This window comes from Neoarius graeffei, chromosome 2 (assembly GCF_027579695.1).
Source record: "Neoarius graeffei isolate fNeoGra1 chromosome 2, fNeoGra1.pri, whole genome shotgun sequence".
Classification (NCBI taxonomy): domain Eukaryota; kingdom Metazoa; phylum Chordata; class Actinopteri; order Siluriformes; family Ariidae; genus Neoarius; species Neoarius graeffei.
Genome location: NC_083570.1, coordinates 1,350,001 through 1,371,598, shown reverse-complemented (window position 1 = coordinate 1,371,598; position 21,598 = coordinate 1,350,001). Strand labels below are relative to the sequence as shown.

The following is a 21,598-nucleotide window of genomic DNA, read 5'->3' as shown; positions in this document are numbered from 1 at the left end:
CCCTGTAGAAGGATAAAGCGGCTAGAGATAATGAGATGAGACAAATATTATTCATTATTGCTTTTGGCCTGGACATAAATAACTTTCGGATCTTTTACAGGTCCAGATTCTGATGGGCATGACATTTGCAAGGATACACGTGAACGTAAGAATATTATTTTTATTAATCTTATGAATATTATTTCTAAAAATCTAAATCTTGTCATGTTTTTGAAAGATGACATATAATATTTTATATTTGTTTTGCAAATTGTCATTAATTAAAAACAAAGTTGCAGGAATGCAAGAATATTTATGAATGTTAATAATGCAAAATATCAAATATACTGAATCCACAGAAAATTACAATAAAGTTTTTTCCCCCTCAGGACAAAATTATTCGTGTAATACCCCACTATACGTGTTCAAAGGAAATTAACTGCTTAATATTTTATATCATCTTTAATTTTACCAGGTAAAAACTCATTGAGAATAAAATCTCTTTTTCAGTGACCTGGCCAAGAAAGCAGGAAACATTGTTATAACTGTATAAACATACAGTAATATCCAGTTTCTATGCAATAAAATATCACGGATAGAACATGCACCATTTCAGAATTAATGGAAGAGCAAATTTAAGAACAGTCGCATTGACCAATAGTGCTGTTTTCTCGATCCTTTAAAACTGACTTAAATTTCCCCATCAGAATTATTCTATCTCGTAAAGCTAGACGGCCTTTCGATTTCATAAAACTGGTGAAATTTAGTTCCTCTTTAAATGTGGTGATTGTGATATCTGTTTATTTCTGTAATATGTCACAAAATATCCAGCCATTCCGTGGCTGGGAAGTTATTTAATTTGTGGGGATTAAAGCAAATAATGTGCATGAAATCGCTCGCTTGGCGCAGTCAAGCAGACAGAGGAAGTCCGTGTGCACATACTTTAATCTTTATACTTTAATCTTTTTCAGTTTTTACACTTACACTTTACACACAACTCTTTAAACTTTACACTGAACACATTACACTTTACGTTCTACTAGTTACTTTTTATACTATAAAAATTTATACAACAAAATATCGTTCTTTGTACTTTACCTTTTCACTTTGCAACTTAAATTTGACAGCGTCATTCGTACGTGCCCTTTTCCCTGGAAACAGCAGTATTCAAAATTCATCGGTTATAATTATCAATCATCCACCATACTGAATTCTAAATATAGATATTAAATCAGTCTCTATGTATTTATTATAATTTAGGTATGAAGAGGAAGTGCAAGAATGAGCGTGAAGATAAAAATATTGAAGTTTTATTTACATTTGAATTCTCATCTTAATTCTAAATATAGATATTAAATCAGTCTCTATGTATTTATTATCAAGAAGACAATGCATTCAAGAACATTTTTGACAATAAGAACATTTCATTTTATCTCCTAAATGTGAATTCTCATCTGAATTATAAATGGAGATATTAAATCAGTCTCTATGTATTTATTATGTTGTAGACATGCAGAAGCTGCACGAAGTTCTGGGTAAAAGAACATTTCATTTTTATCTCAATTTCATATCTCATCTATCATTTTGTAAAAGAAATAATAATAATAATAATAATAATAATAATAATAAAGTTATGCTCTATGCATTAATTGTGCTTTGTTTTCAGAAACTCTACCATGTAAATAACTTTATATAACTACAATCACAAAATCTACTGCAAAACCCGACCCTGGTCATTAATAGAAAGAATAATCTGAGCACCAGACTGTGTGTGTGTGTGTGTGTGTGTGTGTGTGTGTGTGTGTGTGTGTGTGTGTGTGTGTGTGTGTGTGTGTGGTAGGTTGATTTGTCTACCTCATTGTTTAAAACAGTTTATTTTCATGTTCGCAGTAAAGTGATGCTAATGAGCCAATGTTATTAATTTAAAGTTAACTTATTAACTGCCTGCTCAGTAATAAAGGGATTTTGTTTGGCCCCTGTCAGAGTCCCTCAGATCCTTACACTCGTCCATTTTTCCTGCTTCCAACACATCAACTTCAAGAGCTGACTGTTCTCTTGCTTTATAAGCCCCGCCCCTCGACAGGTGCCACTGTAATGAGATAATCAGCGTTATTCGCTTCTTCACCTCTCAGTGGGTTTAATGTTATGGCTGATCGGTGTATATTATAATTTACTACAACACAACAGCTGGTGATGCACAACAACAGAAGCGAAGCAACTAAACAGTGAAAAGTAAGAACCTGAATTGTGGTTCCAATGAATGGAAACACAGGTACAAGTGATTAACAGGGCATGTGAAAGGGTCATGTGATCTGATGGGGCTGATGGTTAAAACAGTCCAAGTCAGCCATGTCACAGAGGAAACCAGTGCTGATGTGATATACTGTACTGGTTTTCAGGCAAAATTATTTCTTGAATACACAAATATTATTCATTATTGCTTTTGGTCTGGACATAAATAACTTTCGGATCTTTTACAGGTTCAGCTTTTGCTGAGAATGGCATTTGCAAGGATACATCTAAGTGTAAGAATATTATTTTTGTTAATCTTATGAATATTATTTATAAAAATCTAAATCTTGTCATGTTTTTGAAAGATGACATATAATATTTTATATTTGTTTTGCAAATTGTCATCAATTAAAAACAAAGTTGCAGGAATGCAAGAACATTTGTGACAATAAGAACATTTCATTTTATCTCCGAAATTTGAATTCTCATCTGAATTATAAATGGAGATATTAAATCAGTCTCTATGTATTTATTATCCTGTAGACATGCAGAAACTGCACAATAATCCGAGTAAAAGAACATTTCATTTTTATCTCAATTTCATATCTCATCTTTCATTTTGCAAAGGAAATAATAATAAAGTAATACACTATGCATTAATTGTGCTTTGTTTTCAGAAACTCTACCATGTAAATAACTTTATATAACTACAATCACCAAATCTGCTGCAAAACCCGATCCTGGTCATTAATAGAAAGAATAATCTGAGCACCAGACTGTCTGTGTGTGTGTGTGTGTGTGTGTGTGTGTGTGTGTGTGTGTGTGTGTGTGTGTGTGTGTGTGTGTGTGTGGTAGGTTGATTTGTCTACCTCATTGTTTAAAACAGTTTATTTTCATGTTCGCATTAAAGTGATGCTAATGAGCCAATGTTATTAATTTAAAGTTAACTTATTAACTGCCTGCTCAGTAATAAAGGGATTTTGTTTGGCCCCTGTCAGAGTCCCTCAGATCCTTACACTCGCCCATTTTTCCTGCTTCCAACACATCAATGTCAAGAGCTGACTGTTCTCTTGCTTTATAAGCCCCGCCCCTCGACAGGTGCCACTGTAATGAGATAATCAGCGTTATTCGCTTCTTCACCTCTCAGTGGGTTTAATGTTATGGCTGATCGGTGTATATTATAATTTACTACAACACAACAGCTGGTGATGCACAACAACAGAAGCGAAGCAACTAAACAGTGAAAAGTAAGAACCTGAATTGTGGTTCCAATGAATGGAAACACAGGTACAAGTGATTAACAGGGCATGTGAAAGGGTCATGTGATCTGATGGGGCTGATGGTTAAAACAGTCCAAGTCAGCCATGTCACAGAGGAAACCAGTGCTGATGTGATATACTGTACTGGTTTTCAGGCAAAATTATTTCTTGAATACACAAATATTATTCATTATTGCTTTTGGTCTGGACATAAATAACTTTCGGATCTTTTACAGGTCCAGCTTATGAGAAGAATGGCATTTGCAAGGATACATGTGAACGTAAGAATATTATTAGGATGCAGTGCAAAGCACAGCAACTATTGTTCTTCTACGTATTTCTTCTTCTTCTTCTTCTTCCGTCTTCTTCTTCTTCCTCCTACACAAATTTTGATTTCGAATAACTCAATAACCGTACGTCGCACACAGACAAACAATATATCAAAACGTGCAGCTCGATCGGACTCGCTATGCTATTACTTTTCTCTACAGAATACAATTTTTTCGCGACGTAGTCGCGAAAAAATCATCGAAAAAACCCCCATTCATTTCTATGGAATTAATTGAAAAAAAAGCACTTTTTCAACGTTTTTCAAACGTCCGCTGCTCTGGCATGCTTTAACCTAGAGACGTGATTCAAACTCTAAAACGTAGGAAAACTTCTCCTCTGTGGATAAGACACCTGTGTGTGTCTTAACCTGCTCAGGCCTGTCACCATGCCGACTGGCTTCAGTAAGGGAGCACAGAGGGGAGGGGGGCGGCTGTCTCAAGCACACACATAAATCATGGCATTGTAGCTTCATAGCAGGTCACACAACCATACGTCGCACACAGACAAACAATATATCAAAATGTGCGGCTCGATCAGACTCGCTATGCTATTACTTTTCTCTACAGAATACGATTTTTTCGCGACGTAGTCGCGAAAAAATCGTCGAAAAAAACCCCATTCATTTCTATGGATTTAATTGAAAAAAAAGCTCTTTTTCAACGTTTTTCAAACGTCTGCTGCTCTGGCATGCTTTCACCTAGAGACATGATTCAAACTCTAAAACGTAGGAAAACTTCTCCTCTGTGGATCTGGCATTCAACTTTTCTGCTAGGTTCTACACTTTCGGATCAGTCCCGGCTCAAACGCCATGTGGGTTCCGGGAGAAAATCCGTCTTTTGAATGGGTGTCTATTGCGTTACACACCAGTGAAGCTCGTTAAGTCAGAGTGGAGACGGATTGGAAAAAAAGCTCAAACTTTCTCGCTTAAACTGTGTTTTCAGCCACAAATTTCACTCTACAGACATGATTTTCTCAAAAGTAGTAGGAAAACTTGTCCTGATTCACACAATGTGTCTACCTAAACGATAGGATTTACGGTTTTTGAATGAGAAGCCTCAAACTGAGAAGAGGGCAGCCTAATGGCCTCATTGACACCCATTATAAATGGGACAGAAAAACAGCCTCGGTCGGCATGACACTTCACCTTAGCTGCCCACTTTATTAGGAACACTTCTGTTCGAACATACAAACTACAAACACTCTTCTTAGAGTTTAGAGTTTATTTTATTTTTAAAAGGGACAGTGCACAAATTAAACATTATCCTTGTGGTAAGGACAGATGTCTGTCCCAGGTTATAGCAGTACATGCTAATTTCCGCCTGTAGTCACTTTGTTTATACTCTTGAATAGCTCTTCTTCATGACGGCTGCTGTCTCAAGCACACACATAATCATTGCATTGAAACATCATTGCAGGTCACACATTCACGGCCAGCGAACATGCGTGACCGAATTGCTTCGCGCACTGCATCCTCTCACAATTTCCCCCGGGGAATTGTCCGGTCTAGTTTTTATTAATCTTGTGAATATTATTTATAAAAATCTAAATCTTGTCATGTTTTTGAAAGATGACATATAATATTTTATATTTGTTTAGCAAATTGTCATTAAGTAAAAACAAAGTTGCAGGAATGCAAGAATATTTATGAATGTTAATAATGCAAAATATCAAATATACTGAATCCACAGAAAATTACAATAAAGTTTTTTTCCCCCTCAGGACAAAATTATTTGTGTAATACAATATCCAGTTTCTATGCAATGAAATATCACGGATAGAACATGCACCATTTCAGAATTAATGGAAGAACAAATTTAAGAACAGTCGCATTGACCAATAGTGCTATTTTCTCGATCCTTTAAAATTGACTTAAATTTCCCCATCAGAATTATTCTATCTCTTAAAGCTAGACGGCCTTTCGATTTCATAAAACTGGTGAAATTTAGTTCCCCTTTAAATGAGGTCATTATGATACCTGTTTATTTCTGTAATATCTCACAAAATATCCGGCCGTTCCGTGGCTGGGAAGTTATTTAATTTGCGGGGCTTAAAGCAGATAATGTGCATGAAATCGCTCGCTTGGCGCAGTCAAGCAGACAGAGGAAGTCCATGTGCGCATACTTTAATCTTTATACTTTAATCTTTTTCAGTTTTTACACTTACACTTTACACACAACTCTTTAAACTTTACACTGAACACATTACACTTTACGTTCTACTAGTTACTTTTTATACTATAAAAATTTATACAACAAAATATCGTTCTTTGTACTTTACCTTTTCACTTTGCAACTTAAATTTGACAGCGTCATTCGTACGTGCCCTTTTCCCTGGAAACAGCAGTATTCACAATTCATCGGTTATAATTATCAATAATCCACCATACTGAATTCTAAATATAGATATTAAATCAGTCTCTATGTATTTATTATGATTCGGCATGAAGAGGAAGTGCAAGAATGAGCGTGACGATAAAAATATTGAAGTTTTATTTACATTTGAATTCTCATCTTAATTCTAAATATAGATATTAAATCAGTCTCTATGTATTTATTATCAAGAAGACAATACATTCAAGAACATTTTTGACAATAAGAACATTTCATTTTATCTCCTAAATTTGAATTCTCATCTGAATTATAAATGGAGATATTAAATCAGTCTCTATGTATGTATTATCTTGTAGACATGCAGAAGCTGCACGAAGTTCTGGGTAAAAGAACATTTCATTTTTATTTCAATTTCATATCTCATCTATGATTTTGTAAAAGAAATAATAATAATAAAGTAATACACTATGCATTAATTGTGCTTTGTTTTCAGAAACTCTACCATGTAAATAATTTATATAACTACAATCACCAAATCTGCTGCAAAACCCGATCCTGGTCATTAATAGAAAGAATAATCTGAGCACCAGACTGTGTGTGTGTGTGTGTGTGTGTGTGTGTGTGTGTGTGTGTGTGTGTGTGTGTGGTAGGTTGATTTGTCTACCTCATTGTTTAAAACAGTATATTTTCATGTTCGCAGTAAAGTGATGCTAATGAGCCAATGTTATTAATTTAAAGTTAACTTATTAACTGCCTGCTCAGTAATAAAGGGATTTTGTTTGGCCCCTGTCAGAGTCCCTCAGATCCTTACACTCGCCCATTTTTCCTGCTTCCAACACATCAACGTCAAGAGCTGACTGTTCTCTTGCTTTATAAGCCCCGCCCCTCGACAGGTGCCACTGTAATGAGATAATCAGCGTTATTCGCTTCTTCACCTCTCAGTGGGTTTAATGTTATGGCTGATCGGTGTATATTATAATTTACTACAACACAACAGCTGGTGATGCACAACAACAGAAGCGAAGCAACTAAACAGTGAAAAGTAAGAACCTGAATTGTGGTTCCAATGAATGGAAACACAGGTACAAGTGATTAACAGGGCATGTGAAAGGGTCATGTGATCTGATGGGGCTGATGGTTAAAACAGTCCAAGTCAGCCATGTCACAGAGGAAACCAGTGCTGATGTGATATACTGTACTGGTTTTCAGGCAAAATTATTTCTTGAATACACAAATATTATTCATTATTGCTTTTGGTCTGGACATAAATAACTTTCAGATCTTTTACAGGTTCAGCTTCTGATAGGCGTTACAAGTGCAAGGGTACATGTGAATGTAAGAATATTATTTTTATTAATCTTATGAATATTATTTATAAAAATCTAAATCTTGTCATGTTTTTGAAAGATGACATATAATATTTTATATTTGTTTTGCAAATTGTCATCAATTAAAAACAAAGTTGCAGGAATGCAAGAATATTTATGAATGTTAATAATGCAAAATATCAAATATACTGAATCCACAGAAAATTACAATAAAGTTTTTTCCCCCTCAGGACAAAATTATTTGTGTAATACCCCACTATACGTGTTCAAAGGAAATTAACTGCTTAATATTTTATATCATCTTTAATTTTACCAGGTAAAAACTCATTGAGAGTAAAATCTCTTTTTCAGTGACCTGGCCAAGAAAGCAGGAAACATTGTTATAACTGTATAAACATACAGTAATATCCAGTTTCTATGCAATAAAATATCACGGATAGAACATGCACCATTTCAGAATTAATGGAAGAACAAATTTAAGAACAGTCGCATTGACCAATAGTGCTGTTTTCTCAATCCTTTAAAATTGACTTAAATTTCCCCATCAGAATTATTCTATCTCGTAAAGCTAGACGGCCTTTCGATTTCATAAAACTGGTGAAATTTAGTTCCTCTTTAAATGTGGTGATTGTGATATCTGTTTATTTCTGTAATATCTCACAAAATATCCGGCCGTTCCGTGGCTGGGAAGTTATTTAATTTGCGGGGATTAAAGCAAATAATGTGCATGAAATCGCTCGCTTGGCGCAGTCAAGCAGACAGAGGAAGTCCGTGTGCACATACTTTAATCTTTATACTTTAATCTTTTTCAGTTTTTACACTTACACTTTACACACAACTCTTTAAACTTTACACTGAACACATTACACTTTACGTTCTACTAGTTACTTTTTATACTATAAAAATTTATACAACAAAATATCATTCTTTGTACTTTACCTTTTCACTTTGCAACTTAAATTTGACAGCGTCAATCGTACGTGCCCTTTTCCCTGGAAACAGCAGTATTCAAAATTCATCGTTTATAATTATCAATAATCCAGCATACTGAATTCTAAATATAGATATTCAATCAGTCTCTATGTATTTATTATAATTTAGGCATGAAGAAGAAGTGCAAGAAAGAGTGTGATGGTAAGAATATTGAAGTTTTATTTACATTTGAATTCTCATCTTAATTCTAAATATAGATATTAAATCAGTCTCTACAGTGGTGCTTGAAAGTTTGTGAACCCTTTAGAATTTTTTATATTTCTGCATAAATATGACCTAAAACATCATCAGATTTTCACACAAGTCCTAAAAGTAGATAAAGAGAACCCAGTTAAACAAATGAGACAAAAATATTATACTTGGTCATTTATTTATTGAGGAAAATGATCCAATATTACATATCTGTGAGTGGCAAAAGTATGTGAACCTCTAGGATTAGCAGTTAATTTGACAGTGAAATTAGAGTCAGGTGTTTTCAATCAATGGGATGACAATCAGGTGTGAGTGGGCACCCTGTTTTATTTAAAGAACAGGGATCTATCAAAGTCTGATCTTCACAACACATGTTTGTGGAAGTGTATCATGGCACGAACAAAGGAGATTTCTGAGGAGCTCAGAAAAAGCGTTGTTGATGCTCATCAGGCTGGAAAAGGTTACAAAACCATCTCTAAAGAGTTTGGACTCCACCAATCCACAGTCAGACAGATTGTGTACAAATGGAGGAAATTCAAGACCATTGTTACCCTCCCCAGGAGTGGGCGACCAACAAAGATCACTCCAAGAGCAAGGTGTGTAATAGTCAACGAGGTCACAAAGGACCCCAGGGTAACTTCTAAGCAACTGAAGGCCTCTCTCACATTGGCTAATGTTAATGTTCATGAGTCCACCATCAGGAGAACACTGAACAACAATGGAGTGCATGGCAGGTTTGCAAGGAGAAAGCTACTGCTCTCCAAAAAGAACATTGCTGCTCGTCTGCAGTTTGCTAAAGATCACGTGGACAAGCCAGAAGGCTATTGGAAAAATGTTTTGTGGATGGATGAGACCAAAATAGAACTTTTTGGTTTAAATGAGAAGTGTTATGTTTGGAGAAAGGAAAACACTGCATTCCAGCATAAGAACCTTATCCCATCTGTGAAAAATGGTGGTGGTAGTCTCATGGTTTGGGCCTGTTTTGCTGCATCTGGGCCAGGACGGCTTGCCATCATTGATCGAACAATGAATTCTGAACTATACCAGTGAATTCTAAAGGAAAATGTCAGGACATCTGTCCATGAACTGAATCTCAAGAGAAGGTGGGTCATGCAGCAAGACAACGACCCTAAGCACACAAGTCGTTCTACCAAAGAATGGTTAAAGAAGAATAAAGTTAATGTTTTGGAATGGCCAAGTCAAAGTCCTGACCTTAATCCAATGGAAATGTTGTGGAAGGACCTGAAGCGAGCAGTTCATGTGAGGAAACCCACCAACATCCCAGAGTTGAAGCTGTTCTGTACGGAGGAACGGGCTAAAATTCCTCCAAGCCGGTGTGCAGGACTGATCAACAGTTACCGCAAACGTTTAGTTGCAGTTATTGCTGCACAAGGGGGTCACACCAGATACTGAAAGCAAAGGTTCACATACTTTTGCCACTCACAGATATGTAATATTGGATCATTTTCCTCAATAAATAAATGACCAAGTATAATATTTTTGTCTCATTTGTTTAACTGGGTTCTCTTTATCTACTTTTAGGACTTGTGTGAAAATCTGATATTGTTTTCGGTCATATTTATGCAGGAATATAGAAAATTCTAAAGGGTTCACAAACTTTCAAGCACCACTGTATGTATTTATTATCAAGAAGACAATACATTCAAGAACATTTGTGACAATAAGAACATTTAATTTTATCTCCTAAATTTATTTGAATTCTCATCTGAATTATAAATGGAGATATTAAATCAGTCTCTATGTATTTATTATCTTGTAGGCATGCAGGAGGTGTGCACCGATCAGTGTACCAGTAAGAACATTTCATTTTTATCTAAGTTTCATATCCCATCTGTCATTTTGTAAATAATAATAATAATAATAATAATAATAATAATAATAATAAAGTAATACACTATGCATTAATTTGCTTTGTTTTCAGAATCTCTACCATGTAAATAACTTTATATAACTACAATCACCAAATCTACTGCAAAACCCGACCCTGGTCATTAATAGAAAGAATAATCTGAGCAACAGACTGTGTGTGTGTGTGTGTGTGTGTGTGTGTGTGTGTGTGTGTGTGTGTGGTAGGTTGATTTGTCTACCTCATTGTTTAAAAGTTTATTTTCATGCTAGCATTAAAGTGATGCTAATTAGCCAATGTTATTAATTTAAAGTTAACTTATTAACTGCCTGCTCAGTAATAAAGGGATTTTTTTTGTATGTGGTGTACAGTTCTGTTTGATTTCTATGCCGAACAATATTAGATAGATAGATAGATAGATAGATAGATAGACAGACAGACAGACAGACAGACAGACAGACAGACAGTCGTCCGACACCCGGACTTCCACTCCGGAGATTTATTATCTCCCAGTTCAGCGCTAATCTGGATCCGGGACGGGACTTCCATCTTGCCGGCATCCACTTCCTGGTTTGCTCTGCTGTGCATAAAAAGGCCGTTCTCAGAAAGGGACTTTGCCAGAACGTTTCGTTGGTTTTTTCACATCGTCTCTGCGCCTTTATTACCTCTTGGATTTTTGCTCTCTGTTTTGCCTGTTTTTTTGCACGATTTTTTTTTGTCTTTTTTCATGTTTGTTGTGCTACGTTTTTGTCTCAATTATTTTGTCTGGACTATTTTTTTATGCTAGCGTTTTTGTCCTTGCCTGCCTCGTTTTATGTTCCTAGTTTTTTCTGGATTATTTTTGGTTTATTTTTTACTCTCATCTCATTATCTGTAGCCGCTTTATCCTGTTCTACAGGGTCGCAGGCAAGCTGGAGCCCATCCCAGCTGACTACGGGCGAAAGGCGGGGTACACCCTGGACAAGTCGCCAGGTCATCACAGGGCTGACACATAGACACAGACAACCATTCACACTCACATTCACACCTACGCTCAATTTAGAGTCACCAGTTAACCTAACCTGCATGTCTTTGGACTGTGGGGGAAACCGGAGCACCCGGAGGAAACCCACGCGGACACGGGGAGAACATGCAAACTCCGCACAGAAAGGCCTTTGCCGGCCCCGGGGCTCGAACCCGGACCTTCTTGCTGTGAGGCGACAGCACTAACCACATTTATTTAACAAAAACTAAGTGAAAATGCAGACTCCATCTGTGAAAAAGTAAATACACTTTTTCACAAATACACAAGTGATTTTATCAGTCTCTCTCATCATTGTGGAGCAATTTTGGCCCACTCTTCTTTACAACATTGCTTCAGTTCATTCATGTTTGAGGGCATTTGTTTATGCACAGCTCTCTTAAGGTCCTGCCACAGCATTTCAATTGGGTTGAGGTCTGGCCTTTGACTTGGCCATTCCAACACCTTGATTCTTTTCTTTTTCAGCCATTCTACTGTAGATTTGCTGGTGTGCTTGGGATCATTGTCCTGTTGCATGACACAATTGCATCCAAGCTTTAGCTGTTGGACAGATGGCCTCACATTTGCCTCTAGAACACTTTGGTACACAGAGGAGTTCATGGTTGACTCATTGACTGCAAGGTGCCCAGGCCCTGTGGCTACAAAACAAGCCCAAATCATCACCTCTCCACCACCGTGCTTGATGGTTGGTATGAGGTGTTTGTGCTGATATGCTGTGTTTGGTTTTCGCCAAACATGGCGCTGTGCATTATGGCCAAACATTTCCACTTTGGTCTCATCTATCCAAAGGACATTGTTCCAGAGGGCTTGTGGCTTGTTCAGATGTAGCTTTGCAAACCTAAGCCATGCTGCCATGTTCTTTTTAGACAGAAGAGGCTTTCTTCTGGCAACCTTTCCAAACAAGCCATACTTGCGCAGTCTTTTTCTAATTGTACTGTCATGAACTTTAACATTTAACATGCTAACTGTGGCCTGTAGAGTCCTAGATGTAGTTCTTGGGTTTTTTGCAGTTTCTCTGAGCATTGCACGGTCTGACCTTGGAGTAAATTTGGTGGAACATCTACACTTGGGAAGATTGGCAACTGTCTTGAATGTTTTCCTCTTCTGAATAATCTTTCTCACAGTAGAATGATGGATTTGTTTGGAAATGGCCTCATAACCCGTCCCAGACTGATGTGCAGTAACAATTGCTTCTCTAAGATCATTGCTGATGTCTTTCCTCCTTGGCATTGTGTTAACAATGATCAAAAGGGGTGACGAGTGAAAGACAGTGTTCAGCACTACCACCGGCCATTTTGAGTACTGGGTAATGCCATATGGCCTTTCTTCGGCACCGAGCATGTTCCAATGTCTCATCAACAGCGTGTTACGGGACATGCAAGGCAGATATGCCATTGCCTAGTATATCGATGACATCTTAATATACTCTACTGATGAAGAAAGTTACATTGAGCATGTTAGGACAGTCCTCAAACGCCTGCTCCAGAATCACCTCTACATCAAAGCAGAGAAATGCAAGTTCCATCAGCATCATATCTCTTTCCTAGGCTACATCATCAGCTCTGAAGGAGTCAGTATGGACCCATATAAGGTCTCTGCGGTCATGTCTTGGCCCACGCCCATGTCCGTTAAGAAGCTTAATTGTTTCCTAGGTTTTGCTAACTTCTATCGCCATTTTATTCAGGGTTTCAGCTCGATTGCCATTCCTCTAACCGCACTACTCAAGAAAAAACCTAAGTGCTTTCAGTGGAACCCCACGGCAGAAGAAGCTTTTGGTTGTCTCACGCAAGCCTTCACCTCTGCTCCCATCTTGCAGCATCCGGATCCGTCCAAACCGTTCACTCTGGAGGTAAATGCATCTGACATGGGAGTAGGGGCTATGCTATCACAACATTTTGGGGAGAAACAGAAACTCCACCCAGTAGCATTCTTTTCTAAGAAACTCTCTTCTGCTGAAAGAAATTACGATGTGGGAAACCAGGAACTACTTGCCATAAAGCTGGCCCTCAAAGGGTAGCGACACTGGCTTGAGGGAGCCACTCACCTATTTGTTATTCTCACTGACCACAAGAACCTCGAATATCTCAGGAAAGCCAAGCAGCTAAATCCTTGCCAAGCCAGGTGGTCTTTTTCTATAACAAGATTTAATTTCACCATGTCGTTCCGTCCTGGCTCCAAGAATACCAAGGCCAAAGCTCTATCACAAATCTTTGCCCCCACTCACCAAGATCCCATTACTCATCCCATACTTCCATCTCAGTGCTTCCTTCAGTCCATTACTTGGGATTTAGATAAGGAAATCAGAGACTCTCAACCCCAAACGCATCCCGACAATCTTCCCCCTATATGTCTACTATATGTGCCTAAGCATCTTAGAGGCAAACTAATTATGTGGGCCCATGCATCACCAGCTACTGGACACCCTGGCAGCCAACGCATCCATCAGATGATCAGGAACAAGTACTGGTGGGAGAACATGCTCACAGAAATAAACCAGTTCATTGCCTCATGCTCTGTCTGTGCCCAAGCCAAGCTTCCCAGAACACCTCCCGCTGGCAAACTTTGTCCCCTCCCTGTTCCTCAGAGACCCTGGTCCCACATTGCCATCGATTTCATCACCGATCTCCCCCCCCCTCACTAGGCAACACCACCATCATGGTAATTATCAACTGCTTCTCCAAAGCCCTCAGACTCATTCCATTACCTGGCATCCCCACAGCATCCCAAACGGCAGAACTGTTATTCCAGTAGGTATTCCGTTACTATGGTCTCCCTGAGGACATTGTCAGTGACCGGGATGCACAGTTTATTTCATGTTTCTGGAAGAACTTCATGGAGAGATTAGGGGTTTCAGTAAGCCTCACATCCGGATACCACCCTCAGTCCAATGGCTAAGTCAAAAGAGCCAATCAAGAAATCAGCTGCTTCTTGAGAATCTTCTGTATGCTCAACCAGGGGAACTGGGCACACTTCCTTCCATGGGCCGAGTATGCACAGAATTCCCTCAAGCACTCTGCAACCCAACGAACACCGTTTCAGTGCATACTCTGCTACCAACCACCCCTGTTCCCTTGGGATGACATGCCCAACCAAGTTCAAGCCATTGAAGAGTGGTTCTCACGCAGCCAGACAGTTTGGGAGGAGGTACACCAACGTATTGAAATAATCAATACCAAGTACAAAGAGTATTCAGATAAACACAGAGCAGACACACCAACATACAACCCAGGGGACAGAGTATGGATAGCCACTAAGAACCTCTGAGAACCCAATTCCTGCAGGAAGCTCCAACCACGATACATCAGGCCCTTTAAAGTCATTGACCGCATTAATGAAGTTTCGTACCAGCTAGAGCTCCCCCCTCACAGCAGACTATCACTCACATTTCATGTATCCTATCTGAAACCTGCTATCCTGGGCCCCCTCGCTGAAAATGCACCAAGCCAGGAATACCCAGCTCTCAACCTAGAAGGTGAACCCATCTACCAGGTAAACAAGATCATCAACTCTAGATGAAGAAGAGGGCAGATCGAATACCTGGTAGATTGGGAGGGTTACGGACCCGAAGAACAGAGCTGGGTTCCCGCCAAAGACATCCTAGATCTGCTCCTCAAGCAAGAATTCCATGCCACACATCCAGACAAACCTGCACCCAGAGGTAGGGGGTGCCCTAGAAAGTCTATAGTTCCTGGTTGGAGCTCCTCTGGGGGGGCTCTGTCAGCAAACCTGCTGAAATCATCCAAACTACAAATATGGACACTATGAACTACACTTCCCAGAACTCACAGTGCCCTCTGTCTTCTGACTATTGAGGTATTTCACCCACGTGACCAAGTCACGTGATGCCACCATTTTGGACGGCGCGCTTAAGTCCTTCAGTGCAAGGCGGTATGAGATGGTGGAGACCTTTGCGCATTTTAACAAGAAAGTAAGCTGTGATTCGTGTTAAATTGGATCTGTCTTTTATCACAAACACTACCCAGCCTTGGTATGGAGCCAAGGTTGTCGACAGAAGTCAACAATTTGATGAAAGATGACCCCAGCAGTTTGAAACGGTACAAGGTAGGCTATGTTCACAACACTGTCTTGTTACTCGGGGGATCCGAGATCCCCTGAAACAGACATGAGATCCCTTGAAAACATGATTTGGGAAATGTTGGGGGGTCTCTAAAATATTGGCAAAATGATGTTTATTGACATAGCAATCGTGCGTAACGGGAAGCATTTGCATATCCAAAGTGTTGTGTTTACTTGACAATGACTGCTGCTGCCAGGTTGGTTGTTGAGTAGCCTGACTGTTTTTTTTTTCTTGTGTGTGGTATCATTGTTGACGCGAGGTTGTTTTTTGAACATGCCAATGCGGACACGATTTCCTCTGATGAGTTATGACTCCAGACGCGATGCGTATGTGGAGGTGTGGAGTCCGCGTGATGTGTGCGTAAGATAGGCTTCTCATATGTTTGGAGATCCGCGCTCTTTTTATTTTCTTTTTTCTTTTTTTTCTCTTTCTTTCTTTCTTTCTTTCTTTCTTTCTTTTTATGTAATTTCCCTGTTTATTTCTGTCCCGTTTCTTTCTAGCCTCTGTTATTGCGTTTTATGTCTGATGTCACTTTATCTACTTGTTTTGTAATGACTTGATACTTTCAATATAAAAAAAAAAGATCAGCGCTCTGAGACAAGCGCAAGCACACACACCCCCAAGGGAAAAAAAGGGACCCCCCCGAAAATATCAGCATAGTTCGAGCAGGGTAAACAGAGAAAACAGGAAAAATTAAATGATTTATTTTAGGGGGCTCATTCGTCTCTTCACAGCTGCAATCCATTTGGCCCTCTTGTCTGGGTCAGTAGGAAACTGGTAAAAGGAGCGTCCTGCACGCTGTCCCTGTCTGTTGTGGCAGCCCACAGCACAACAAGCAAACACCATAGTTATTTATAGAGCGATTACTGACAAATTAATTGATTCTAGGTGTCTGTAACACATTTTTTTCAAGCTAGTTCTCCCTCTCTGTCTGCAGCGTTAGTATGTAGCTTGCCGTTCAAGATGGCAGACACCGGGGCGTCACGTGACCCTGTGACGTCAGGTGAAATACCTCAATTAACCACAGCTGTCACTCATCACTCCAATTAGTCCCTCTGCCTATTTAAACCTCGCTCTCACACCAGTTCATTGCGAAGTATTGTTCTGCTATCCCCAGTTCATAACAAGCCTTGTTATTTCCGATTGAGCCTTGTTCTTCTGGCCTTTGCCTCTCTCTTTCATGTTTACTCTATTGTCTTCTCCCATTTGCTCTGTTTGCCAATCGCCCGACCCTCGCTAGTTCTATGACTCTGATTCTCATCTCATGTTTTGGCTTGTTCACTGTTTGCTCTACGCTCCTCTTCTGCGCATACGTCCGTAAGTGCCTGCACTGTGACACTGCATTTTTGGCTTACTTTGTGTTAAATAAATAATGACACAGTGAATATATCATGTGTTATTGGTCATCTGAGGTTGTATTTGCCTAATTATAAGATCTGGTAAGGACCAGATGATTTTTTAATACGTCCTGACACTTAAAACCTAGACTAGAAAGAGGGTGTACTTTCTTTTTCACGTGTGTGTGTGTGTGTGTGTGTGTGCCAACATATTAAAATATCTTGTTTGTTTAACAAGTATTCATTACTTTGTAGATCAGACCTTACAGAGCAAACCTAATAACGGCTTTAGTAAGAACATTTGTCCATGTTATCAACATGTTTTTGTCTTTCTTTTTGTTGGGGCAAGATCTTTTGGAAAGATGAATTATAACAGGCACAGTTATACCTGAACTGAACAAAGAAACAAATAAATAAATGTATAGTGTGTATTGTACAGAATTGTGTTGTATGTATGGTGTGTAGTTTTTATTTGTTAAGTTTAACCTGTTAACATTTCTACCTCACTGTACTTTAACAGAATGTCGGAACGCTTGCAGAACAGGGCCAAGTAAAAAACTCTATTTTATTTTTAAAAATGTCATAAATGCAAAATTTTATTTTCAAGGCAGTGTTATATCTGAAATACACTGATATAAATATTGCAAAGGAATCTAACCATTTGGTATTTTGTAGGTGATTATGATCTCAGCATGGATTTGTGCCAGCTTTCGTGTGCTGGTAATGTTTACATGGATTAATATTTTCACAATTTAGCGTCTAAATAATGTGTAAACATGAAATATATTTATGACTATGAGTAAGATAGATACAGGAAAGCTTGATGCTGGCTTTCCAGACTGAGTTGAACCAAGTTCAGAGTGTCCACAGAAATGTTTGTGGAAAATATTGGCACCCTGTGGAGCATGTGAATGTATGAATGAATCACTGATTCACTGACAAAGTGAGAGCACGAGGAATCACTTTTTACAGGAGAATCTGGGAGAATGTGTGTTTGTTATAATGTTATAAGGGACTTTATGCAGGAGTTAAGGCAGGATTATAGGTTATTTAGTGTTTATTACTGTTTGTGACAGTGTAGGTATATCTACACATTGACAAAATACTTAGCAACTGTGGCTAATGTGGCAATTAGCTTACCTAGATCTATGAGTAAAAATACAAGGTCATGCTTACAAGGAATTTTACTTGATGTTTGCTCCAAGATGAATACACACAAGATATGTCTCTATTTATATATTATATATATAAAATTGTTCAGCTGTTTATAATTTTGTAATGATATTCTCAGAGCTGTGTGTAATGTAGAATCTCTGTTGTAGGAGTTTGTTCTGAGTGCCCCATGAGTGACTGTGAGCAAATTATACTGATTGATGGAGGATTTACTGGAAAAATACTAAACAACTATGGTAAGTTTTATTTGTATTGACATTGAAAATATATTAAAATATTTGAAGGGATTTAAAACAAAAAGGATAAAATATCTCTTTTTTTAGACTGACATAAATATTGCTTACAAATCTTTTTATTTTTTAATTTTTTTTTATAGATAATAGTAATGATAATTCAAGTTGCCTGAATATCTATAATGGTAAGAATACTCAATCAACACTCATTACTTATGACTGGGTTCATGTTTATTTATCTTTTTTTTGTTTGTTTTAAAGCTACTGAATGTAAGATTTCTTTTATTTCTGCAGGATCAGCACCATTCAACTACTCCACCTGTATTTTATCATTTGATACTGATCCAGAAGAGATAAATGACAGTAAGGTTGAAATTTTTATAAAAGCACAGAGAAATAAAGAAATAAAGTCAGGCCTTATTTGCATAGAATCAAGAAAATCTCAGTCCAAATGTTTCTCACAGCTTTGTTTCTCTCTCTCACACACACACACAAGTGCATCACAAACAATTCAAATATCGTGAAAAAGTTCATTTTTTTTCATAATTTAATTCAAAAAGGTAAACTTTCATATATTCTATCCATATTCATTACATATAAAGTGAAATATTTCAAGCCTTTTTCATTTTATTTCCTCAGATCAATAAAAAAAGGATTTATAATACAAAATGTCCAACTTCTGAAACGTATTAAATAAGTATTATACACTCAGTACTTGGTTGGGGCTCCTTTAACGTGACTTACTGCATCAGTGGGGCGTGGCATGGAGGTGATCAGCCTGTGGCACTGCTGGTGGCACATAGCGGCCTTCAGCTCGTCTGTATTTTTGGGTCGGGTGTTTCTCATCTTCCTCTTGACAGTCACCCATAGATTCTCTCTGTGGTTCAGGTCAGGCGAATTGGCTAGCCAATCAAGCACAGTAATAGCAGGGTCCGCGAACCATTTGGTAGTAGTTTTGGCACTGTGGGCAGGTGCTAAGTCCTGCTGGAAAAGGAAATCGGCATCTCCATAAATCTTGGCAGCAGATGGAAGCATGAAGTGCTCTAAAATCTCCTGGCAGACACTGTGTTGACTTTGAACTTGATAAAACACAGTGGACCAACAGCACCAGATGACATGGCAACCCAAATCATCACAGACTGCAGAAACTTCACACTGGACTTCAAATGCCTTGGGTTCTGTGCCTCTCCACTTTTCCTCCAGACTCTAGGACCTTGATTTCTAAATGAAATGCAAAATTTACTTTCATCTGGAAAAAGGACTTTGGACTACTGAGCAACAGTCCAGTTCTTTCTCTCCTTAGCCCACTTCTGACATTGTCACTGTTTCAAGAGAGGCTTGATATTAGGAATGTTTCAGTTGTAGCCCCTTTCCTGAAGACATCTGTGTGTGGTGGCTCTTGATGCTCTGATACCAGCCTCAGTCCACTCCTTGTGAAGCTCTCCCAAGTTCTTGAATCGACTTTTCTTGACAATCCTCTCAAGGCTGCACTCATCCCTGTTGTATGTGCACCTTTTCCAGCCACCTTTTTCAGCAATGGCCTTCTGTGGCTTACCCTCCTTGTGGAGGGTGTCGATGATCATCTTCTGGACAGCTGTCGAGTCAGCAGTCTTCCCCAAGATTGTGGTTGCGTGTACTGAACTAAACTGAGAGATACACAGTATTTATATTGTTTTACTTAAACCTAAAATGAAATATTCTCATATTTTGAGATTTTTTTGCACTGTAGGCCATAATTATCAAAATTAAACTAGAAAAATGCTTAACATTTTGGTTTACATGTAATGAGTCTAGAATATATCAAATTATTACTCTCTTAACTAACTGATGGAAAATATTGAACTTTTTCATGATGTTCTAATTTTTTGAGACGCACTAGTATAGTGCTGTGAGAAAGTATTTGCCCCCTTCCTGATTTCTTCTACTTTTGGATATTTGCATTCGTCATTGTTTCAGATCTTTAAATACAGTTTTTAAATTATCACTTCATTTATTGAGAAAGTTATCCCACATGAGCTGGCCCTGTGTGAAAAATTAATTGCCCCCTTAGTTAATCATTCAACCAATTAACCAAATTTAATTTGATAAATGATTCAATTTATGATTCAAATGATTGAAATTCAGTTGATAATTGGGTTTAGTTAGACTACACAAATGCGGGCTTGATTACTGCCAGCCCTGCTAAACCTAAACGTCACTAATATAGAATCTTTTCCGCAACGCGATGTAGTCTAAAAGGTCTCAAGGATTAAACTAGTGGAAGGAGGTGTGGGAAATTTGCAAAAAAAAAAATAAAGCAAATCAGGAGGGGGCAAATATTTTTTCACATCACTGTAGAAAAAGGTCACCTGTTGCCTTGTCACTTGCTGGTGTGACTGTACAGTGAAGTGGAGATTCTGGAAATTATGGCAATGTTCTGCTCTTATGTGTTCTTTTGTGAATTGATAATGAAAGTAAGTTTTAACTTTTAAAAATGTGATGATTAATTTTAATCTATTTATCCTATTTTAGTTCACTTTTAATCTAGTTAGCATATTTAATGAAGGATTGGCCTGTTTGTAATATTTTTTCCTTCTAGCCTTCACATTCAGAGACACTGGTGTGTGGTTATTAAAAAGCAATAACAGTTATCAAATCAACATCACCAGAACAGAAAACCACAAACCCAAAACTCCCATCTGCTTCATAAACGGAACCCAGAACTGCAGCTGGACAATCGGTACAGAAACACTACAAGATTTAACTTTAAACATAGACACAGTTAAACACGATGCTGAGGAAATATTCAAATCTGAGGATTTTTTAAACTTTACAAACGGCTGAAAGTGATGCAGTGAGTGAAAAAAAGATTTAAGTTTTTAAAAAGAAGCATTTCATAAAAGTGTTAATATTCAATATTTACAGTCATGAGAATATCTCCAAAAGTGGGTCGGGAGAGAATTAGCTTCTGTTACAGTGCGTGTGATGGTGTGTGCTGTGTGTTACAGTGTGTCTTACTGTGCGTGATGGTGTGCAGTGTGTGTTAGCTTGAGTTACGGTGTGTGTGTGTGTGTGTGTGTGTGTGTGTGTGTGTGTGTGTGTGTGTTGGTGTGTGTTGGTGTGCAGTGTGTGTTAGCTTGTGTTAGCTTGTGTTACGGTGTGTGTGTGTGATGGTGTACTGTGTGTGTGTATGCAGTGTGTGTTAGCTTGTGTTACGGTGTGTGTGTGTGTGTGTGTGTGTGTGTGTGTGTGTGTGTGTGTGTGTGA

The 21,598-nt window shown here is 38.2% G+C and overlaps 1 protein-coding gene across 1 annotated transcript in view; it reads left to right on the top strand.

The window, feature by feature from the left end:
• adgrg11 (adhesion G protein-coupled receptor G11) overlaps positions 1-21,598 on the top strand; it is a 136,474-nt gene that overhangs the window by 72,789 nt on the left and 42,087 nt on the right. The window contains exons 11-24 of the mRNA XM_060913558.1: positions 101-145; positions 1,488-1,514; positions 2,460-2,504; positions 3,707-3,751; positions 6,487-6,513; positions 7,421-7,465; positions 8,560-8,592; positions 10,424-10,456; positions 17,467-17,496; positions 17,622-17,666; positions 18,269-18,355; positions 18,496-18,537; positions 18,647-18,715; positions 20,931-21,071. Of these exons, the coding sequence (XP_060769541.1) occupies positions 101-145; positions 1,488-1,514; positions 2,460-2,504; positions 3,707-3,751; positions 6,487-6,513; positions 7,421-7,465; positions 8,560-8,592; positions 10,424-10,456; positions 17,467-17,496; positions 17,622-17,666; positions 18,269-18,355; positions 18,496-18,537; positions 18,647-18,715; positions 20,931-21,071 (714 nt within the window). The remainder of the gene's footprint in view (positions 1-100; positions 146-1,487; positions 1,515-2,459; positions 2,505-3,706; positions 3,752-6,486; positions 6,514-7,420; positions 7,466-8,559; positions 8,593-10,423; positions 10,457-17,466; positions 17,497-17,621; positions 17,667-18,268; positions 18,356-18,495; positions 18,538-18,646; positions 18,716-20,930; positions 21,072-21,598) is intronic.